The 20,915-nt window shown below is 46.2% G+C and overlaps 2 protein-coding genes across 4 annotated transcripts in view; both read left to right on the forward strand.

Annotated features, from left to right (window-relative positions):
• Nucleotides 1–1,225, forward strand: part of LOC120319387 (BPI fold-containing family B member 6-like) — a 33,354-nt gene extending 32,129 nt beyond the window's left edge. Inside the window, exon 16 of the mRNA XM_039368204.1 lies at nt 728–1,225. Coding sequence (XP_039224138.1) covers nt 728–820 — 93 coding nt within the window. The 3' untranslated portion in view covers nt 821–1,225. The remainder of the gene's footprint in view (nt 1–727) is intronic.
• Nucleotides 1,226–19,779: 18,554 nt separating this feature from the next.
• The window catches only part of CDK5RAP1 (CDK5 regulatory subunit associated protein 1), a 21,779-nt gene continuing 20,643 nt past the window's right edge, over nt 19,780–20,915 (forward strand). The window contains exon 1 of one of the 3 annotated variants that reach the window (XM_039368201.1): nt 19,780–19,877. The gene's annotated coding sequence lies outside the window, so the exon portion shown is untranslated. Of the gene's footprint in view, nt 19,878–19,979; nt 20,000–20,898 lie in introns of those variants that run through there. The other 2 variants (XM_039368203.1, XM_039368202.1) reach the window with 2 other exon arrangements.

Below are 20,915 nucleotides of genomic sequence, written 5' to 3' on the forward strand. Positions count from 1 at the left end.
CTCACTGTCAGGAAATTCCTCTTTAGTTCCAGGTTGCTTCTCTTTTTGACTAGCTTCCATTCATTGCTTCTCGTCGTGCCTTCTGCCTTCTCGTCTGGAGAACAGAACACAGTTGGAAGGGACCTTGGAGGTCCTCTAGTCCAGCCCCCCTGCTGAGGCAGGAGACCCTCTAGCATTTCTGACAAACGGCTGTCCAGTCTCTTCTTGAAAACCTCCAGTGTTGGAGCACCCACAACTGCTGGAGGCAAAGCTGTTCCTCTCCCACACACACACATACACAAACACTGGGTTGTGTTAAGGATCAGCCTTGTGTAGAGCAGTGGTTCTCAATCTGTGGGTCGGGACCCCATTTGGGGTTGAACGACCATTTCACGGGGGTTGCCAAACAACGCAGTCTGTCATTTTTTCCCCCCTTTTCCTTAGCTGTGCTACTCCCTTTTATTCTATGGGCTTTTGAAAGCCAACAGAATAGACTCTCTTGAATAGAGGCTAATTCGATTGGCTTTCAAAAGCCCATAGGAATTGTCCAGGCTGTCTCTGCCCTGCTGAGCCCGCCAAAAGTCCCATTCTGCAAACGGTGCTGCACCAGTTGAGTAGTCCTCAACTTACGACCGGCTGAATAGTCCTCGACTTACGACCGGTTGGGGGTCGCGGCATTAAAAAGGTTGAGAACCACTGGTGTAGAGTTTCTGAATGAGGTGATGAGGACCCTTTCTATCATTTGCAGAACATGATAACGATGTATAAGTCCGTCGAGCCTTACACTCCAGATGAGATGGCAAAGGAAATGAAGAAACAGTTCAGTTCAATCAAGTTGTGAAAAGAGAAAAATGTGCCCATCTCCCTGATCGACACGTCTCCCCTTTGCTCATTCGACCTTTGAATCACTGCCTTGGGATGAAGTGGCCAAATTTATCTACCGGCTGAGAAGATAAAGGCAGCCTCCTTCAATGTCTCTTAATAATTCACATTTATTTTTTTCCTTTGTGTTGTGTGTGTAAATCACGCCAAGCTGTGACTAATTGGGAAGCAAATTTATACAACTGCCTCACGCCTTAAAAAAACCGATTTGGTGCTTCTGCTGGCTGAGGTATCTCTTTCCTTCTTTGCCCGGGAAACTTCTACACTGCGGGTGTCTTACTCTCGGTAGTAGCAGATTACTAGGGACTTAAGGGGAGCACTGCCTCTGTTTCTCAAATAAAATATTCCGATTTCCTCTTCTGCATTTCTTGAGTTTGCTTTGGACTTGCGTCTCTTGAGGTTTCAGCAGGACCGTGGTGGGGTTCTGGAGCGACTCCTGTCCACAATGCCAGGAGGTGGATGAACAAGAGATGCTGGCCTGAAAGTTGATCAAACGATCTTCAAAGCAGGTCAGTTGGATCAGCAAACACAGGTTAATGTCAGAAAGTAGCGCCTTGAGAACCGGGCATGAAGGCCTGCTGGATGAAGAAGTTATGGGTCCTTCGTGTCAGAAATTAGCAGCTTGAGAACCAGGGATGCTAAGAAAGGGGAGATGAGCTGTAAAGTTGAGGTTTCTTCTTCTCTTCGTGAGATAACACAACAGAGTTGGAAGGGAACTTGGAGGTCGTCTAGTCCAACCCCCCTTTCAGCCTCTTAATAATAATAATGATGATGATGATGATGATGATGATGATGATGATGATGATTGTTGAGTCCTTCGCGAAAGGCAAGACACGAGAAGCAGTTGTAGTTCTCAGGTTTTCTTTTATTCTGTGTTCAGGTTACAGATGAAGGCTTCAGCAATGCCCAAAAGCTCCCAGCCTCTTATATAGGCAATTCCCGGGTCAATGTGTTACTTTTCCGGCGCCAGCACCCGCGCATGCGCACAGGCGCTGGCGACAGCCTGTCTGGTCCCGGGCAGCTTGCACCTGCCCGGGACTGCCTGCAAACGCCCCGAGCCCGTTTGCAAGGCTCGGGACATAACACCCCTTTCCCCCGGGCTAAGACTACTACCAACATACAATTATTTCTTGATGCAGTGTTCTACTCCCCAGTGCTCCTACTGTTTACTGGCTTTTGTTTAGCCAGCAATGTTATGTAATCCTCTAAGTACTTAGGAGATTTCCTTGCTCTCTGTGACCTTCTCAGCTCTGGGTTTCTGACAGGTGTTCCCTGACTGAAGGGAGACGTTAGCCTGTTCTCCTTATCTTGCCTTGGTGCCTTCCAAGGACTGTGCCCCGATGCCTGGCCTGCTTGCTCGCCCACCGGGCTCGTCAGGCCAGGGCTTCTGTCACTTTGTGACCTGGTTGACCTGCCTAGCTGTAGGCCCTCGGGCCCCTTGAAGTGATAGCCACTGCTGGGCGTCTCTGTAGAACCTCCTAGGTCCGTCCAAGACCTGTCAGGAGGCTGTCCATTCCCTAAACCCCGTTCTGTGTCTGGGCTCGTGTGGGTTTCTGTACCTTCCCAAAACTCAGTTACTCCCTGATTTGGGCTAGAGGTGTTGCGGTCAGGACTTGGTTCCTCGACCACCTCCCTGTATGTTTGACCCCCTGTAGGACTTGGGGTAAGGTCAGGCCAACTCTGGGGATTATGTGCCAGCTCTCTTGCGGGGTATGATTTATTGGGATGCTCCCGGGTATCCTCCCTGACTGGAGTACTGTGCTGTGCAGGTGAATAGTGATTGTACCCCCGGGGTGACTCCCTGGCTGGAGTAGGCGTGAATGCCTGGTAGTTGGATAGGCTCTTAGAATTCCTGTTTGGGGCACTCGCGGAATCTTGGAATGGGCCATTTGTGGCTCCATCATTGGAGGTGGGCAGCAGCTCGTGCCCCTCCCTTTGCTCTAAAGGGTCCCCCTCCCCCTGGAAAAGACCCAGGAGTCTCATCTGGAAGATCCCGCCTAGGGCGGAGTTGGTCGATGTGCCGGCGCAGGACACGACCGTTGTCCAGGGCTACCTCGTAGGATAGAGGACCTGTGACCCTGGAAATAGAAGCGGGGACCCATGTATGACCAGGCCCGTAATTGCGAGTCCAAACCGGGGCACCCACAAGTAGTTGTCTAGGTGCCCTAGGGTGTGAGGTAGATAAAGGTAGTCTGTCCGGATGCAACCGGTCAAGCTTCGTAGTCAGTTTGCGCCCCCAGCAAAGTTCAGCTGGGCTTCTCCCTGTAGAAGTGGACGGTGTGGTGCGATAAGAAAGGAGAAAGTCAGCCAACCTGTGATGCCAGTCCCCATAGGTGAGTTTCTTCAAGGCGTCCTTGGTGATGCGAACCATGCGTTCAGCCATACCGTTGGTGGATGGGTGGAAGGGTGCAGAAGTGGCATGACGAATCATGTTGGCCTGCAAGAAAGCTTGGAATTCGGAGGAAGTAAATTGAGGGCCGTTGTCAGACACAATGACATCTGGGAGCCCGTGTGCAGCAAAAATCCCCCTCAGTACCTGAATAGTCTTAGCAGTGGTGGTGGATGAGACAGGTACAACCTCAAGCCATTTTGAATGACTGTCAACGAGGACCAAGAAGAACTGGCCCTGAAAGGGCCCAGCGTAGTCAATGTGCACCCTAGACCATGGGGACTGTGTATCCTCCCATCTATGCACAGGAGCTTGGGGCATCTCTGGGCGAGAGCGTTGGCACAGGTGGCATGCATGCACCTTAGCCTCAATGTCCTTGTCTAAACCAGGCCACCACAAGTGGCTGCGCGCAAGGGCCTTCATTCGAACAATGCCAGGATGACCCTCGTGGAGGGACTCTAAGATCCTAGCCCTCATTGAGGTGGGAATGACAACTCTGTTTCCCCAAAGCAGACAACCCTGAGAAGTGGACAACTCGTTCCTTTTGGACCAGAAACTCTGAAACTCATGACTAGGGCAGTGCTCAGGCCATCCAGACAAAACCCAAGAAAGGACACGTGAAAGTGTGTGATCTGTGCCTGTTTCAGCGACAACATCCCTGGCATTCAGAGGGGACTCGGGCAAGGCTTGGATGGATAGAATGTTGACAGCTGGCGCAGGGTCAGCTTCTACTACAGGCAGGGGCAATCTACTGAGGCCATCAGCATGGCCCATCTCTTTCCCAGGCTTGTGAAATAATGAAAAATTATATGCAGACAAAAAAATAGACCACCTGAACATTCTAGGTGAAATGATTTGGGGAGTTTGCTTACATGTGGTAAACAGTCCCAGCAGAGGCTTATGGTCAGTGAAGACCGTGAAATGCCTGCCATATAAAAAATCATGGAATTTTTTAATTCCAGCAACAACAGCTAAAGCCTCCCTGTCTATCTGAGCGTAGTTGCGCTCAGCAGAAGACAATGTTCTGGAGTAATATGCAACAGGAACCTGAGTTCCATCAGACCTGAGGTGGCTCAGGACAGCTCCGACCCCGTAAGGGGAAGCATCAAAAGCGATGCACACAGGAAGGGACTCATTGAAGTGTGTAAGTACACTGTTAGAAGTGAGCAAGGCCTTGACCTCATTGAAACTATTCTCATGTGTTTGTGACCACTGCCACACTGCTTGTTTCTCTAATAGCCTGTGAAGAGGCTCAGCTACACTAGCTTTATGTGGAAGAAAAGAATTGTAGAAATTCAGGAGGCCCAGGAAGGCCTGAAGTTCAGCCTTAGACTTTGGCCTAGGTGCTTCTAAAATGGCACTTAGTTTGGATTCAGCAGGGTGAATCCCAGCAGCATCAATTTTGAACCCCAGAAATTCAGTAGAAGGCACCCCATTTTGCATTTGTCTTTTTTGAGCTTGAGGCCTGTTTTCCTGAATCTTAACAGAACAGCCCTTAGCCTTTCAGCTAGGATGTGTGTGGAGTCTCCTGCAATTAAGACATCATCAAAGTAGGGGCAAACCCCCGGTATACCCCGTAGTGTGTTTTCCATTACGCTTTGGAAAATCCCAGGAGCGACATTCACTCCGAACTGTAGCCTTTTTACCTTAAAGGCTCCTCGGTGGGTCACAATAGTCTGAGCTATAGCAGCATCATCATCAACAGGCAGCTGTTGATATGCTTGAGCTAGGTCAAGCTTTGCAAAAACGCGCCCCCCCTTGAGGGAGGCCAGAATCTGACTGACCACAGGAACAGGATAGGCATGTTGCTGCAATGCCTTATTCAGAGTGCATTTGTAATCAGCACAAATGCGAATGTCCCCATTTGCCTTTAGAGGCGTGACAATGGGGGTCTCCCAAGGACTGGAATCAACAGGTTCTAGAATTCCCTGTTGGCTCAGTTTGTCTAACTCAGTGTCAATTTTACTCTTTAAAGCAAAAGGGACCCTTCTTGCTTTAATTCTAATGGGAGTGACAGTGGGGTCTAGTTTTAAGGACACCGGGGGTCCCTTGAATGTGCCCAGCTGGGGGCTGAAGACATCTGCAAATTCTTTGCAGACTTCCTGTAGGTCGAGTGTTTGTAAGCTGTTGAGCCCCGTGACGTGTATCCCCACGGCTTCAAACCAATCGAGTCCTATGAGACTCGTTCGTTCACCCCCTACTACTAATAGGTCTAGTGGACCTTCAAAATTCTTATACTGTACGTTAAGGGTGGCCTCCCCCTTAACACACACTCTCGACTTTTGAAAGTCTGTTAACACAATGTCAGAAGGCCTTAATTTAGCCTGAGTTCCACTGCCGGAACAAATCTTCCTAAATGTATGTCAGGATATGATTGAAAGGGCAGACCCCGTGTCTAGTTCCATAGTTAATGGAACCCCTTGTAGCTTCACCTTGAGTGACAGCTTTTTCTTGATGGGCTTGTGTGTGCCTGTCCTGAAGATGCTCCTTCGCGAAGCGCAAAAACCTACCCTATTCTGGCTGGGGACCCTGGTACCTTTCAGGCGTAATTCTTCCTGAGGTTGTACCTTTCGTCGGCCCAGACACACAGCTGCAATATGTCCTTGTTTCCCACACGCCCGGCAGATAGCGGAGCGGAACTTGCAGTCGGTTCTCCTGTGGCGACCTCCACAGCCGATGCACTTGAGCGGAGCTGAAGAGCTTCCTTTCTGATTCCCTTCCTTCGTGGGGTGGAGACGGTCGACTTCCTCGTCCGGATCCTCCTCGGAGTTCCCTTGGACGTCCTCTTTGTGCACGGATGCAACATCTGGACTGTTCCTGATCGGCCGCATGTTCTTGACGGCGCCGCCTGCTGCTTCTTCTGCGGTGACCTCTCTTAAGGCATCTTGGAAGGACAAGTCTTCTTTGGCGAAAAGACTCTGTTGTAGATCTCGATGCCTTAACCCGCACACGAATCGGTCCCTCAGTCGTTCTTCGAGGTCCTTGAACTCGCAGTGCTTGGTGGCCTTCCTCAATGCAGCGATGTACTCTTTGGCCGACTCTCCAGATCGTTGATCCCTCTCCTCGAAGGTGTGGCGCCATGCAATGACGGACAACTTGGGCTGGAAGTGCTCCTTCAGTAGCTTCTTTAGATCTGAGTAGCTGACAGACTCTAATGGGACAGGTGCTGCGAGGTTCTCCACGATTTCGAAGGTGTCTTGACCGCAGACACACAGCAGGGTGGCAGCCTTCAAGCTATCTTCCCTCACTTGGTTCACCTTGAGGTAGTTTTCCACCCTGGCTACATAGGACTCCCACCTCTCTGGATGTGAGACGTCGAACTCCGAAAGCCTTCCAATTTTTGCCATCTTCAGGAGACCGGTCTATCAGCCAGCCTACCCCCGAATGCGCACTGGATTGGCGGGTAGCTGCCGAGTCAACGCCGTTCCGCCGCTCAGGACTCACTTGGGTAAGCTTACACCTTTTCCTTTTCAGTTGATGTAAGGCATCCCATCTTCGTCGCCAGTATTGAGTCCTTCGCGAAAGGCAAGACACGAGAAGCAGTTGTAGTTCTCAGGTTTTCTTTTATTCTGTGTTCAGGTTACAGATGAAGGCTTCAGCAACGCCCAAAAGCTCCCAGCCTCTTATATAGGCAATTCCCGGGTCAATGTGTTACTTTTCCCGCGCCAGCACCCGCGCATTCGCACAGGGGCTGGCGACAGCCTGTCTGGTCCCGGGCAGCTTGCACCTGCCCGGGACTGCCTGCAAATGCCCCGAGCCTGTTTGCAAGGCTCGAGACATAACAATGATGATGATAATAATAATAGTAATAATAATAATAATAATAATAATAATAAATTCGCTATTAGTCAATTGCAAAAGGCGGCCTTACTAGGAACTGCTTCCATCCTGCGACGATATCTGTAATACCATCAAACATCCACCTCTGCCTATCCCAGGTCCTGGGTAAGGACTCAAGAGGTAGACAAAATGCCAAATCCAGTCTGAACATCTGACTGACTGTGCGATGATCCATAATAATAATAATAAACCCTCTAACTAAAGAAATAAAAGAATTGAAACAAAGAATAACTGAGCATCTAGAACAGCACAAAACAGAATAAGGCTGCCTGCATTGAAGCTTGTTCCAAAGAAACAGCTAGCACAAGCATTAAAAGATGCAAATACTGCAATATCAAGTATAAGCACCTGGGTAAGGATTTAATAGGTAGACAAAATGCCAAATCCAGTCTGAACATCTGGCTGACTATGCGATGATCCATAATAATAATAATAATAATAATAATAATAATAATAATAATAATAATAATCCCCCAGTGAGGCACTACCTTGACGTGGTTGTGGGGCTTGTGTACTCTGAGGAAGATGAGAGCTATGCCAGAGGTTCAACCATACTGGACAGGTCTCATCAGAGAAGTCAGACAAAGAGTGTCTCTCCCATAAAAAATATGGGGAGACGTAAATTGCAAAATGCCATACCGGCTCGGATGTCGCCCAGGTTAACAAGGTCCACGCTAGATATTGGAGTTCCTGGATATCTGGTGAAAAATGGGTTACAGGACTCAGGACTGTTGGCTGAGCAACCAGGGCCAGCAGCTGCAGAACTACTGGAAGAAAAGGTGTTTACCCGTCGCAGATACACAGTGATGGAAAACAAAGAAATAATGATCTGTTATTACAGATCAAGTCCAACAAGAAGAGGATATCTAAAACGAATGCACCAGTTCTGGAAAGAACAACATCCAGAATCAGAAATAACAGAACAGAGACTAGCAGATCAACGCCGATTTATAACACGAAATAAAGTATTCACAGAAACAGAATTGGACGAACTGCAAAGGTTTACCCAGGGCAAAGAAATCAAAGCTTACCAGAAGTAATTCAGAATGTAGAGGCAAACCAGGGGGAGTTGGCAGTGAAGAAATCCAGCAGAGATATACAACTGTTCTCATTTGGAAACCAGGCACTTCTTCCTCAGGAAGAACAAAACCCTCTAACTAAAGAAATAAAAGAATTGAAAGAAAGAATAACTGAGCATCTAGAACAGCACAAAAACAACAGAATAAGGCTACCTGCATTGAAGTTTGTTTCAAAGAAACAGCTAGCACAAGCATTAAAAGATGCAAATACTGCAATATCAAGTATAAGCACCAATTCACTGCAAGAAACAAACCAATAATGTACAGCACAGCTGCAGTTATAACAGAATACCTGGGATGCAAATCAACAAAAAAGAAAACAAAAAACAGTGCACCAGAAAATGGAAGGTTAGACTAGAAATAATAATAATAATAATAATATAATAATATAATAATAATAATAAAATAATAATATAGAATAAATAAAGCTGAAGAACAAGAAGACCAAAGAATACCTAATCAAGAAATACCACTTAGAAACAAGGAAGATCAAGGAAGCACTGGAAATAATAAAGCAACAAATAACAGCTATAGCCAGGAAAATCAGTAGATATGAAGCTCGAATTGCAAACTATAGGCAGAACCTCCAATTTCAATCCAATCAGAAACGTTTCTACCAATCATCAATGGAGAAACTGCAAAGAATCAGTCAGTACCTGACAAGGAAGAAACAGTGCAATTCTGGAAGCAGATATGGGATAACCCAAAGAAATACAACAAGGATGCGGCTTGGTTAAAAGAGGTGGATGCAAATAAAACAGAAGTTGAAATGAAAGAACTAGTAATAACAACAAAAATGGTAGAAAAAAGAGCAAAGAAAATCAAAAATTGGTCAGCACCAGGTGAAGATGAACTGCATGGGTTTTGGTTGAAACATCTAACTGTTATACACCCACTCATTGCCAAGCAGTTCAACAATATACTACAAGGAGGAGAAATTGAAAAGTGGCTAACAACTGGGAAAACCTACCTAATAATGAAAAATCCAGCAAAAGGGGCAACACCAGGCAACTACAGGCCAATTACCTGCTTACCAACAACTTTCAAATTACTAACTGGTGTGGTAGCTGATGCAGTACAACAGCATCTAGTTGAAAACAATCTCTTTCCACCTGAGCAGAAAGGAAACCGCCCCAATAGCAGAGGAACAAAAGATCAACTCCTAATAGACAAAATGATCTTGGAAAACTGCAAGAGAAGGAAGACCAACCTGAATGTGGCATGGATTGACTACAAAAAGGCATTTGACTCTCTGCCACATGATTGGATAATCAAAGTGCCTAGAAATAACAGGAGTAAGTAGAAACATCAGAAAATTTGTGCAAAAATCGATGGCACAATGGAAGACACAGTTGCAGATCAATGGTGAAAAGCTGGGAGAGGTTAATATCAAGAGAGGAATATTTCAAGGAGATTCATTATCACCATTACTATTTGTTATTGCACTGTTTCCTCTGTCAACAATACTGAATAACTCAGGACATGGTTATCAAACATCAAAAAACATCTGCTAGACTATCCCACCTCCTTTACATGGATGATCTGAAGCTGTATGGAAAAACATCATCTGAAATAGAATCGCTGCTCAACACTGTCCGTATATATAGCCAAGATATTGTAATGGAGTTTGGCTTGGACAAATGTGCCACACTTACTATCAAACAAGGAAAAATAGTGAAAACTGAAGGAATCAAGATGCCCCACGAAAATAACATTAAGAGTCTGGATGAGGAAGAGTACTACAAATACTTGGGTATCCTTCAAGCTGACAACATCAAGCACACTGAAGTCAAGAAAAAGATTAGAGGTGAATACATCAAGAGAGTGAAGAAGATCTTAAAATCCAAACTCAATGGAGGAAATACCATAAAGGCAATCAACACCTGGGCAATCCCAGTCATTAGGTACACAGCTGGAATAGTGGACTGGACTCAAGCAGAACTAAAAGCAATGGATAGGCAGACCAGAAAAATAATGACAATGAATCACGCCCTTCATCCACGCAGTGACATTGATAGACTTTATCTACCAAGGCAAATAGGTGGGCGTGGAATGCTACAAGTACATCAGATGGTTGAAGAAGAAAAAATGGCTTTGGAAGAATATCTGAAGAACAATGATGAAGATGCACTGAAATTAGTATATCAGGAAGGCTTACTAACTACTGGAGAGACCAAACTGGCCTACAAGAAAGACCAAATGAAGAACAGAATAGAGGCATGGGAAGACAAAGCACTACATGGCCAATACATGAAAAAAATAGCTGGGAAAGCAGATAATAATAAAACCTGGCAATGCTAAGAGCAGGAAAATTGAAGAAAGAGACCGAGGGACTAATTCTGGCTGCACAAGACCAAGCCTTAAGGACAAATGCATACAAAGTCAAAATTGAGAAGACAGCAACAGACAGTAAGTGCCGCCTATGCAAAGAAGCTGAAGAAACAGTGGACCACTTGGTAAGCTGTTGCAAGAAGATTGCACAGACTGATTACAAGCAGCGGCATGACAAAGTAGCAACAATGGTGCATTGGAAGATCTGCAAAAAATATCATTTGCCTGTAAGCAAAAACTGGTGGGATCATAAAATAGAGAAAGTCATAGAAAATGATAAAATTAAACTGCTCTGGGACTTCAGAATTCAAACAGACAAGCACCTGCAACATAACACCCCAGACTTAACAATTGTCGATAAGAAAGACAAAAAAGTCTGGATAGTGGACGTGGCAGTGCCTGGAGATAGCAGAATAGAAGAGAAAGAACTGGAGAAGATAACAAAATACAAAGACCTACAAATAGAAATAGAAAGACTGTGGCAAAAGCAAGCAAGGGTAGTACCAATAGTCATAGGCTCCTTGGGCGCAATCCCAAAACAACTGGAGCACCACTTGAACACCATTGGCATTGACAAATTTGCTATTAGTCAATTGCAAAAGGCGGCCTTATTAGGAACTGCTTCCATCCTGCGACGATACCTGTAATACCATCAAACATCCACATCTGCCTATCCCAGGTCCTGGGTAAGGACTCGATAGGTAGACAAAATGCCAAATCCAGTCTGAACATCTGGCTGACTGTGCGATGAATGATAATAATAATAATGTGGCAGTGCCTGGAGATAGCAGAATAGAAGAGAAAGAGCTGGAGAAGATGACAAAATACAAAGACCTACAAATAGAAATAGAAAGACTGTGGCAAAAGCAAGCAAGGGTAGGACCAATAGTCATAGGCTCCTTGGGTGCAATCCCAAAACAACTGGAGCACCACTTGAACACCATTGGCATTGACAAATTCGCTATTAGTCAATTGCAAAAGGCGGCTTTACTAGGAACTGCTTCCATCCTGCGACGATACCTGTAATACCATCAAACATCCACATCTGCCTATCCCAGGTCCTGGGTAAGGACTCGATAGGTAGACAAAATGCCAAATCCAGTCTGAACATCTGGCTGACTGTGCGATGATCCATAATAATAAAGTTGGAAGGGACCTTGGGGTCCCTTGAATAGAGTCTAATTCTTTCAAAAGCCAATAGGAATTGTCCAGGCTGTCTCTGCCCTGCTGAGCCCTCCAAAAGTCCCATTCTGCAAACGGTGCTGCACCAGTTGAGTAGTCCTCGACTTACAACCGGTTGGGGGTCGCGGCATTAAAAAGGTTGAGAACCACTGCTCTAGTCAGTGGTTCAGGCTAGAAAGCAGATGAATTCTATCCTGCTTAAGGTATGAAATCCAGATGGGTGATTTTGGGCCAATCACCAGGAGACGGTGAGTTCTAGTCCCGCCTTAGACATGAAAGCCGACTGGGTGACTTTGAGCCAATCACCAGGAGATGGTGAGTTCTAGTCCCGCCTTAAGCATGAAAGCCGACTGGGTGACTTTGAGCCAATCACCAGGAGAGGGTGAGTTCTAGTCCTGCCTTAAGCATGAAAGCCAACTGGGTGACTTTGAGCCAATCACCAGGAGACCCTATTTAGACATGAATGTTGACCACATCTTACTTCTTGATAAGATAGAAAAATGTGGGCTAGATAGCATCATCACCACCAGATGGATTTGCAACTGGGTGACCAACCACACTCAACAGATACTCCATAATGGAGCTGCATCTACATGGAGGTTCCCCATGTGAGAACAACGTGCCTTCAGAAGCTGTGGGTGCTCCATCACTGGAGGTTTTTAAGAAGAGACTGGACAGCCACTTTTCCTGGAATGGTATAGGGTCTCCTGCCTGAGCAGGGGGCTGGACTAGAAGACCTCCAAGGTCCCTTCCAACTCTGTTATTCTGAATTGGACAGTCTATAGCTTCAATATCTAAGGCAGCGGTTCTCAACCTATGGGTCGCGACCCCATTTGGGGTCGATCGACCATTTTACGGGGGTCACCAAACAAGGCGATCCGCCATTCCCCCCCTCAGGGGGCGGCGCCGCGCATGCGCACCGCGCATGGGGGGTGCCGTACATGGGGGCGATGCCACGCATGCACGTCACGCATGGGGGCGCCGCGCATGCACGCCGCGCATGCGCGGCACGTTTGTGTGACAGGGGTCGCCATCACACAAACGTTGAGAAACACTGATCTAAGGGACCGGTTTGAACAAAATTCAGCAGCACTTTTTTGTGTGGCTGCTGATAAAAACAAGATTGCCAACATGATCGCCAACGTCCAATAACGGATATGGCAGAAGAAGAAGAAGAAGTTTAATGAAGAGAAGGACGAGGGGGGACATGATAGCCGTCTTCCAGTATCTCAGGGGCTGCCCCAAAGAAGAGGGAGTCAAGCTATTCTCCGAAGCCCCTGAAGGCAGGACAAGGAGCAACGGATGCAAACTCATCAAGGAGAGAAGCAACCTAGAACTAAGGAGAAACTTCCTGACAGTGAGGATAGTTAACCAGTGGAACCACCTGCCTCCAGAAATGGTGAATGCTCCAACACTGGCAGTTTTTAAGAAGAGACTGGACAGCCGTTTGGCCGAAATGGTGTAGGGTTTCCTGCCTGAGCAGGGGGTTGGACTAGATGACCTCCAAGGTCCCCTCCATCTCTGTCATTCCGTAGCAGCCGCCTCCCCCACTTTTGCAGAAAGAGGCAGCTGCTTTAAAGAGTCACAAAAGCACCCCAAATTGTTTTGAGGCATTTGGGAAGAAGTAAGTCAAAAGCTGATGCGCAAACAACTTAGATTCCAGGGGCTGAGATTGAGAAGGTTAAGTGGGAATTAAGCTGACACCTTATCGTATGCTGAGAAGTTGTGGTGCTTTCGCACACAGCGTGGCTTTTATCCTTCCAAGAGAGGATGTTAGTGAGGGGGGGGGGATTGCATTACCGGCCATTAAAGCATCTTCCGTGTCCCTTTTCAGGGTTCTTAAATCCTTGCTAATCCCAAAATCCTGCCTCCAAATCAGATAAAAGGGTGAAAAATCCGCCAAAATGGAATTTAAGCTGGATTGTCAGGCAGATGCTAAGAGGAAACCTCGAGTATTCTCGTTCAAGAGAAGGTAGCTGGAGAGAGGATAGGAAAGGCCTGCTTCAAATGGGCACAGGCATTCCTCGTTTAGTGACAGTTCGAAGTTACAACACCACTGTTCTGCGTTTCACTCCAGGCTAGGAGCATCTTTTGCAGGCAGACGTCACTACGGTGAACACCGTAAATTCAAAATGTTGTGGCTGACGAAGAGTTAAAGGGAGACGAGTATAGCTATTTCAAGCTCTTTAGCTCTCGTCAGCTAGTCATACCCCTCTGGGATTCGAACCTGGGCAGTTTCCATGTTAGGCAGTTGTATTAACCTTTAGGCCACAGGCTCCCCCTCACCCGTCAGCAGAGACCAGGGAGGATAACAGTACCACTGAAAAAATTAACTCAGGACCGTTTTTCACACTTATGACCGTTGCGGCATCCCCGTGGTCACGTGATCAAAATTCAGACGCTTGAGAACTGACCCATATTTATGACCGTCACGTGAGTCGTCCCGGGGTCACATGATCCCCTTTTGTGTGACTTTCCGGCGAGCAAAATCAAGGGGGGGACGCCGGATTCAATTAACGACCGCGTTACTCATTTATCAACTGAATAATTGACTTAACAACGGTGGCGTGAAAGGTCGTACAACGGAGCAAAATCCACTTAACTGTTTTTGTAGCCTTCGGAACAACTCAGTTGAAAAAAACCCAGGAATTGTGCACCCTCAGAGGGGAAGAGTTCCCTAGAATACGTCAGAATGCTTAGAATCCGGCTTACCAGGAACAAGCCAGGATTCCAAGCCTGTGTTTCTTTAACAGAGGGACAGAATCAAGATCACATGAAGTGTTAACACCACTTTACAAGGCCTTGGTAAGGCCACACTTGGAACATGGCATCTAGTTTTGGTCACTATGATATAAGAAAGATGTTGAGACTCTGGAAAGAGTACAGAGAAGAGCAACAAAGATGATTAGGGGACTGGAGGCTAAAACATATAAGGACAGTTGCTGGAATTGGGTATGTCTAGTTTAATGAAGAGAAGGACGAGGAGGGGGCATGATAGCAGCCTTCCAGTATCTCAGGGGCTGCCCCAAAGAAGAGGGAGTCAAGCTGTTCTCTAAAACGGCTGAAGGCAGGACAAGAAGCAACGGATGGGAATTGATCAAGGAGAGAAGCAACCTGGAATTAAGGAGAAACTTCCTGACAATGAGAACAATTAACCAGTGGAACAACCTGCCCCCAGAAACTGTGAATGCTCCAACACTGGAAGTTTTTAAAAAGAAACTGGACAGCCAGTTGTCTAAAATGTATAGGGTTTCCTCACTGAGCAGGGGGGGTTCGACTAGATGACCTCCAAGGTCCCTTCCAACTTTATTATTATTATTATGGATCATCGCACAGTCAGCCAGATGTTCAGACTGGATTTGGCATTTTGTCTACCTATCGAGTCCTTACCCAGGACCTGGGATAGGCAGATGTGGATGTTTGATGGTATTACAGGTATCGTCGCAGGATGGAAGCAGTTCCTAATAAGGCCGCCTTTTGCAATTGACTAATAGCGAATTTGTCAATGCCAATGGTGTTCAAGTGGTGCTCCAGTTGTTTTGGGATTGCACCCAAGGAGCCTATGACTATTGGTACTACCCTTGCTTGCTTTTGCCACAGTCTTTCTATTTCTATTTGTAGGTCTTTGTATTTTGTTATCTTCTCCAGTTCTTTCTCTTCTATTCTGCTATCTCCAGGCACTGCCACGTCCACTATCCAGACTTTTTTGTCTTTCTTATCGACAATTGTTAAGTCTGGGGTGTTATGTTGCAGGTGCTTGTCTGTTTGAATTCTGAAGTCCCAGAGCAGTTTAATTTTATCATTTTCTATGACTTTCTCTATTTTATGATCCCACCAGTTTTTGCTTACAGGCAAATGATATTTTTTGCAGATCTTCCAATGCACCATTGTTGCTACTTTGTCATGCCGCTGCTTGTAATCAGTCTGTGCAATCTTCTTGCAACAGCTTACCAAGTGGTCCACTGTTTCTTCAGCTTCTTTGCATAGGCGGCACTTACTGTCTGTTGCTGTCTTCTCAATTTTGACTTTGTATGCATTTGTCCTTAAGGCTTGGTCTTGTGCAGCCAGAATTAGTCCCTCGGTCTCTTTCTTCAATTTTCCTGCTCTTAGCCATTGCCAGGTTTTATTATTATCTGCTTTCCCAGCTATTTTTTTCATGTATTGGCCATGTAGTGCTTTGTCTTCCCATGCCTCTATTCTGTTCTTCATTTGGTCTTTCTTGTAGGCCAGTTTGGTCTCTCCAGTAGTTAGTAAGCCTTCCTGATATACTAATTTCAGTGCATCTTCATCATTGTTCTTCAGATATTTTTCCAAAGCCATTTTTTCTTCTTCAACCATCTGATGTACTTGTAGCATTCCACGCCCACCTATTTGCCTTGGTAGATAAAGTCTATCAATGTCACTGCGTGGATGAAGGGCATGATTCATTGTCATTATTTTTCTGGTCTGCCTATCCATTGCTTTTAGTTCTGCTTGAGTCCAGTCCACTATTCCAGCTGTGTACCTAATGACTGGGATTGCCCAGGTGTTGATTGCCTTTATGGTATTTCCTCCATTGAGTTTGGACTTTAAGATCTTCTTCACTCTCTTGATGTATTCACCTCTAATCTTTTTCTTGACTTCAGTGTGCTTGATGTTATCAGCTTGAAGGATACCCAAGTATTTGTAGTACTCTTCCTCATCCAGACTCTTAATGTTATTTTCGTGGGGCATCTTGATTCCTTCAGTTTTCACTATTTTTCCTTGTTTGATAGTAAGTGTGGCACATTTGTCCAAGCCAAACTCCATTACAATATCTTGGCTATATATACGGACAGTGTTGAGCAGCGATTCTATTTCAGATGATGTTTTTCCATACAGCTTCAGATCATCCATGTAAAGGAGATGGGATAGTCTGGCAGATGTTTTTGATGTTTGATAGCCATGTCCTGAGTTATTCAGTATTGTTGACAGAGGAAACAGTGCAATAACAAATAGTAATGGTGATAATGAATCTCCTTGAAATATTCCTCTCTTGATATTAACCTCTCCCAGCTTCTCACCATTGATCTGCAACTGTGTCTTCCATTGTGCCATCGATCTTTGCACAAATTTTCTGATGTTTCTACTGACTCCTGTTATTTCTAGGCACTTGATTATCCAGTCATGTGGCAGAGAGTCAAATGCCTTTTTGTAGTCAATCCATGCCACATTCAGGTTGGTCTTCCTTCTCTTGCAGTTTTCCAAGATCATTTTGTCTATTAGGAGTTGATCTTTTGTTCCTCTGCTATTGGGGCGGTTTCCTTTCTGCTCAGGTGGAAAGAGATTGTTTTCAACTAGATGCTGTTGCACTGCATCAGCTACCACACCAGTTAGTAATTTGAAAGTTGTTGGTAAACAGGTAATTGGCCTGTAGTTGCCTGGTGTTGCCCCTTTTGCTGGATTTTTCATTATTAGGTAGGTTTTCCCAGTTGTTAGCCACTTTTCAATTTCTCCTCCTTGTAGTATATTGTTGAACTATTATTATTATTATTATTATTAATCATCGCACAGTCAGCCAGATGTTCAGACTGGATTTGGCATTTTGTCTACCTATCGAGTCCTTACCCAGGACCTGGGATAGGCAGATGTGGATGTTTGATGGTATTACAGATCTCGTTGCAGGATGGAAGCAGTTTCTTTTGCAATTGACTAATAGCCAGTTTGTCAATGCCAATGGTGCTGTTGTTGTTGTTGTTGTTGTTGTTGTTGTTATTATTATTATTATTATTATTATTGTTATTGTTATTACTTCAACTCCCAGAATTCACCAGCCAACCTTGGCATCTTCCCCAAGGTGCCAAAATTGGGAAACATTGGTGTAGCATGTTGAGTAGACCAGCTGTCCTTCTTTTCTCTCTCATTCTGGGTGGACAGCCAACCTGCTCCAAGCTCCAAGTTGGTTCAGCAGATCACCTGGAAGAGTCACATGAACCTGGCACTGAAGAACGTCTCTCAATTTCAAGATGTCTGTGAAAAATGTTTATCTTGGAAGTTCTCCTGATGAGTTTGGATCACATCTCCATCGTTATCAACGCTCTGAATCACTTCTTTCATCCACGGGGACGTATAGAACTGGCAACCCAAGAGAAGATTAGTGGGCAAAGATTTGAGCACATTGAGGAAGCTCCATCCATCCAGACATGTAAGTGAACTGTGTGATGGTCCAAAGGTACCCCAGATGGGGGAAGGAGTCCCTTCTGAGAAAGTTGATGGACACGTAAGATTGGGGCTGAGTCTCCCGTCCAGATTTTCCTGCATCTTTAGCTCCAGAGCCTGGGGTGCAACTCTGAAATCTTCCAGCAGGCTTAGAAGGAGCCACCCCTGTCTTCTTCTGCAGAGTTGCAAATTGAAGTTCTTGCGGTTTGAAAAAGGTATCTGTGCAACCATTTTTCTCCAGTTGTTTTTCCTACGTTGACTGGACAGTCACCAGACCCTTCTGGGCTCTGTCCCTTGAGTTGAGGTGCTCATCAAGTCTTTGACTCTGTCCTTCTTCTAGAACAGTGGTTCTCAACCTGTGGGTCGGGATCCCATTTGGGGTCGAACGACCATTTCACGGGAGTCGCCAAACAACGCAGTCCGCCATTTTTCCCCCCTTTTCCTTAGCTGTGCTATTCCCGTTTATTCTATTGGCTTTCGAAAGCCAATAGAATAGACTTGCTTGAATAGAGTCTAATTCTATTGGCTTTCAAAAGCCAATAGGAATTGTCCAGGCTGTCTCTGCCCTGCTGAGCCCGCCAAAAGTCCCATTCTGCAAACGGTGCTGCAAGTTGTCTGCAGCGAAGGCGAGCTGTCTGGAAGTTTCCACCCCTCCCTGCTGAGCAACTACTAAAAATGTAAGGAAAAGAGGGCCAGGGGTGGGAGGTGGGAGGCCGGCGGGTGCAGGAAGGATTGCTGGCGCGCGTGGGGCCCAGCGGGTGCCTTACCTCCCTTGGGCTGGGCCAGCTGGTGGCCCAGCCGGTGGTCGGCCTGCGCCGTCTCTGCCGCTTGCCAGCTACGCCTCGGCTGGCGCAGGGGGCAGCACCACGCATGCGCGGTGCTCCCGGGCAGGGAAAGTCCTCGACTTACGACCGGTTGGATAGTCCTCGACTTACGACCAGTTGGGGGTCGCGGCATTAAAAAGGTTGAGAACCACTGTTCTAGAAGATGAGATGGTCGATATCGGCAGAAGATCAGAAGATCAGAAACCGAGTCGGGGGCCCTTTCCAAGAGTTGTATAAGGGGGGGGGGACCCATGTTCTCCATGGCTACAGCACCCCAATGTCAGCCATTTTCAGACTTTGAAGTTCTGCCATCATGGGAAATGATTAGAATAGAATTGCTTCCCTCTCAAAAAGTGAGAAATGATGTGATTATTGATTGGAGAAGAGGAGTGGGATACACAACAGCAGAGGTTCTCAACCTTGGCAACTTTAAGACTTGTGGACTTCAACTCCCAGAATTCCTCAGCCAGCAAAGCTGGCTGAGGAATTCTGGGAGTTGAAGTCCACAAGTCTTAAAGTTGCCAAGGTTGAGAACCCCTGCACAACAGGATAGTGTTTTCAAGCTCAGCCCCTTTTAAGATGGCTGGACTTCAACTCCCAGAATTCCAAGCTGGGGAAAATACTGGGTCTGCCTCCCCCTGCTTACCGGCTGAGGGATTCTGGGAGTTGAAATCCATGCGTCCATCTCAAAGAGGCTGAGCGGGAAAAATCACTCCTCCAGTCCTCCAGCTTTCTGGCTGGGGTCTTCCGGGGGTTGAAGCCCACCCCTCTTAAAGCTTGAATGCTCCAACACTGGAATTTTTTAAGAAGAGACTGGACAGCCATTTGTCCGAAATGGTGTAGAGTTTCCTGCCTGAGCAGGGGGTTGGACTAGATGACCTCCAAGGTCTCTTCCAACTTTATTCTTATTAAAGCTTCCAAGGTTGAGAAAGCGACAGAAAGGGAAGGTTAGAGCCCGGAACGTGGCGCCGCGGGGAGCGTTTCTGGCGGGGAACACTTTGGGCGGTGCACCCGCCGCGCTAGAGCCACCCACGTCATTAGAGGCTGAGCCGCGCTGCTGTATGCGGAGTCGGCTCCTCCCCCTCGGAAGTCGCTCTGCACTTCCTGTGTCCGTCACTCAGAAAGCGTCCCCGATCGTCTCTGCCGTCTCGGGGGTCGCGGCTTGGGGGGGCGTCTCTCCGTCTCCGGCCTCTGGTGTGGGGCGCTGCTCTCTCGGGGGGGGGGGCGGTAAGAGCCGCCCGTCTTCCACCCCTTGGAGGGTTACTGGGGGGGGGGAGTGGGGGAGGGGCCGTCAGCGGTCTTCTGGGCCTGAAAAGGTGGGATAAAATGAATAAGAGCAATAACAACAATAATAAAGTAATGAGCGAATGAATGAACGAACGAACGAACGAAGGAATGAATAACAGGAAACGGGGGGGGGGTCGGGGGTCCATGCCAGTACCTTTCAGGCAGCCTACCTCACAAGGTTGTGGGGAAAAGAGGAGGCAAGAGGATTAGATAGGTCAGTGTTTCTCAACCTTGACCATTTTAAGGCATGTGGACTTCAACTCCCAGAATTCCACAGCCAGCATTGCTGGCTGTGGAATTCTGGGAGTTGAAGTCCACATGCCTTAAAATGGTCAAGGTTGAGAAACACTGAGATAGGTAGATACATGATAGTGTATATATTTAATTATATATATCTTTTGTTTGGCTATATCATTATATATCATCTGTCTATATCTGTTATTCATCTATGTCAGTCTATTATCTATCTGTCTGTCTCTATCCACATTCATCCATCATCTTTCTCTCTCCTAGCTGTCTATCTCCATCCATCCATTATCTCTCCTATCTATCTATCATCTATCTATCTATCTCTGTTTGTCTGTCTATCTACCCTCTTTAAATCTGTCTGTCAATCTAATCTATCATCTATGTCTATCTGTCTATATTCTGTCTAACTATCTATGTATCTATCTTATCTTTATTTTATATGTCTGTCCATCTAATTTATCATCTATCTATCTATCCATCTATCCATCTATCTATCTATCTATCTATCTATCTATCTACCTGTATCCTATCTTTCTTTTATATCTATCTAATCTATCATCTATGTCTATCTCTATTTATCATCTATCTCCTATGTCTGTCTGTGTCTGTCTATCTATTTGTCTTATCTTTCTTTTATATGTCCATCTAATTTATCATCTATCTTCTATCTAGCTATCTATCTAATATTCTCCATCT

The sequence above is a fragment of the Crotalus tigris genome, unplaced genomic scaffold (assembly GCF_016545835.1).
Source record: "Crotalus tigris isolate CLP2741 ecotype Arizona unplaced genomic scaffold, ASM1654583v1 scf7180000020719.984301794:720406, whole genome shotgun sequence".
Classification (NCBI taxonomy): Eukaryota; Metazoa; Chordata; class Lepidosauria; order Squamata; family Viperidae; genus Crotalus; species Crotalus tigris.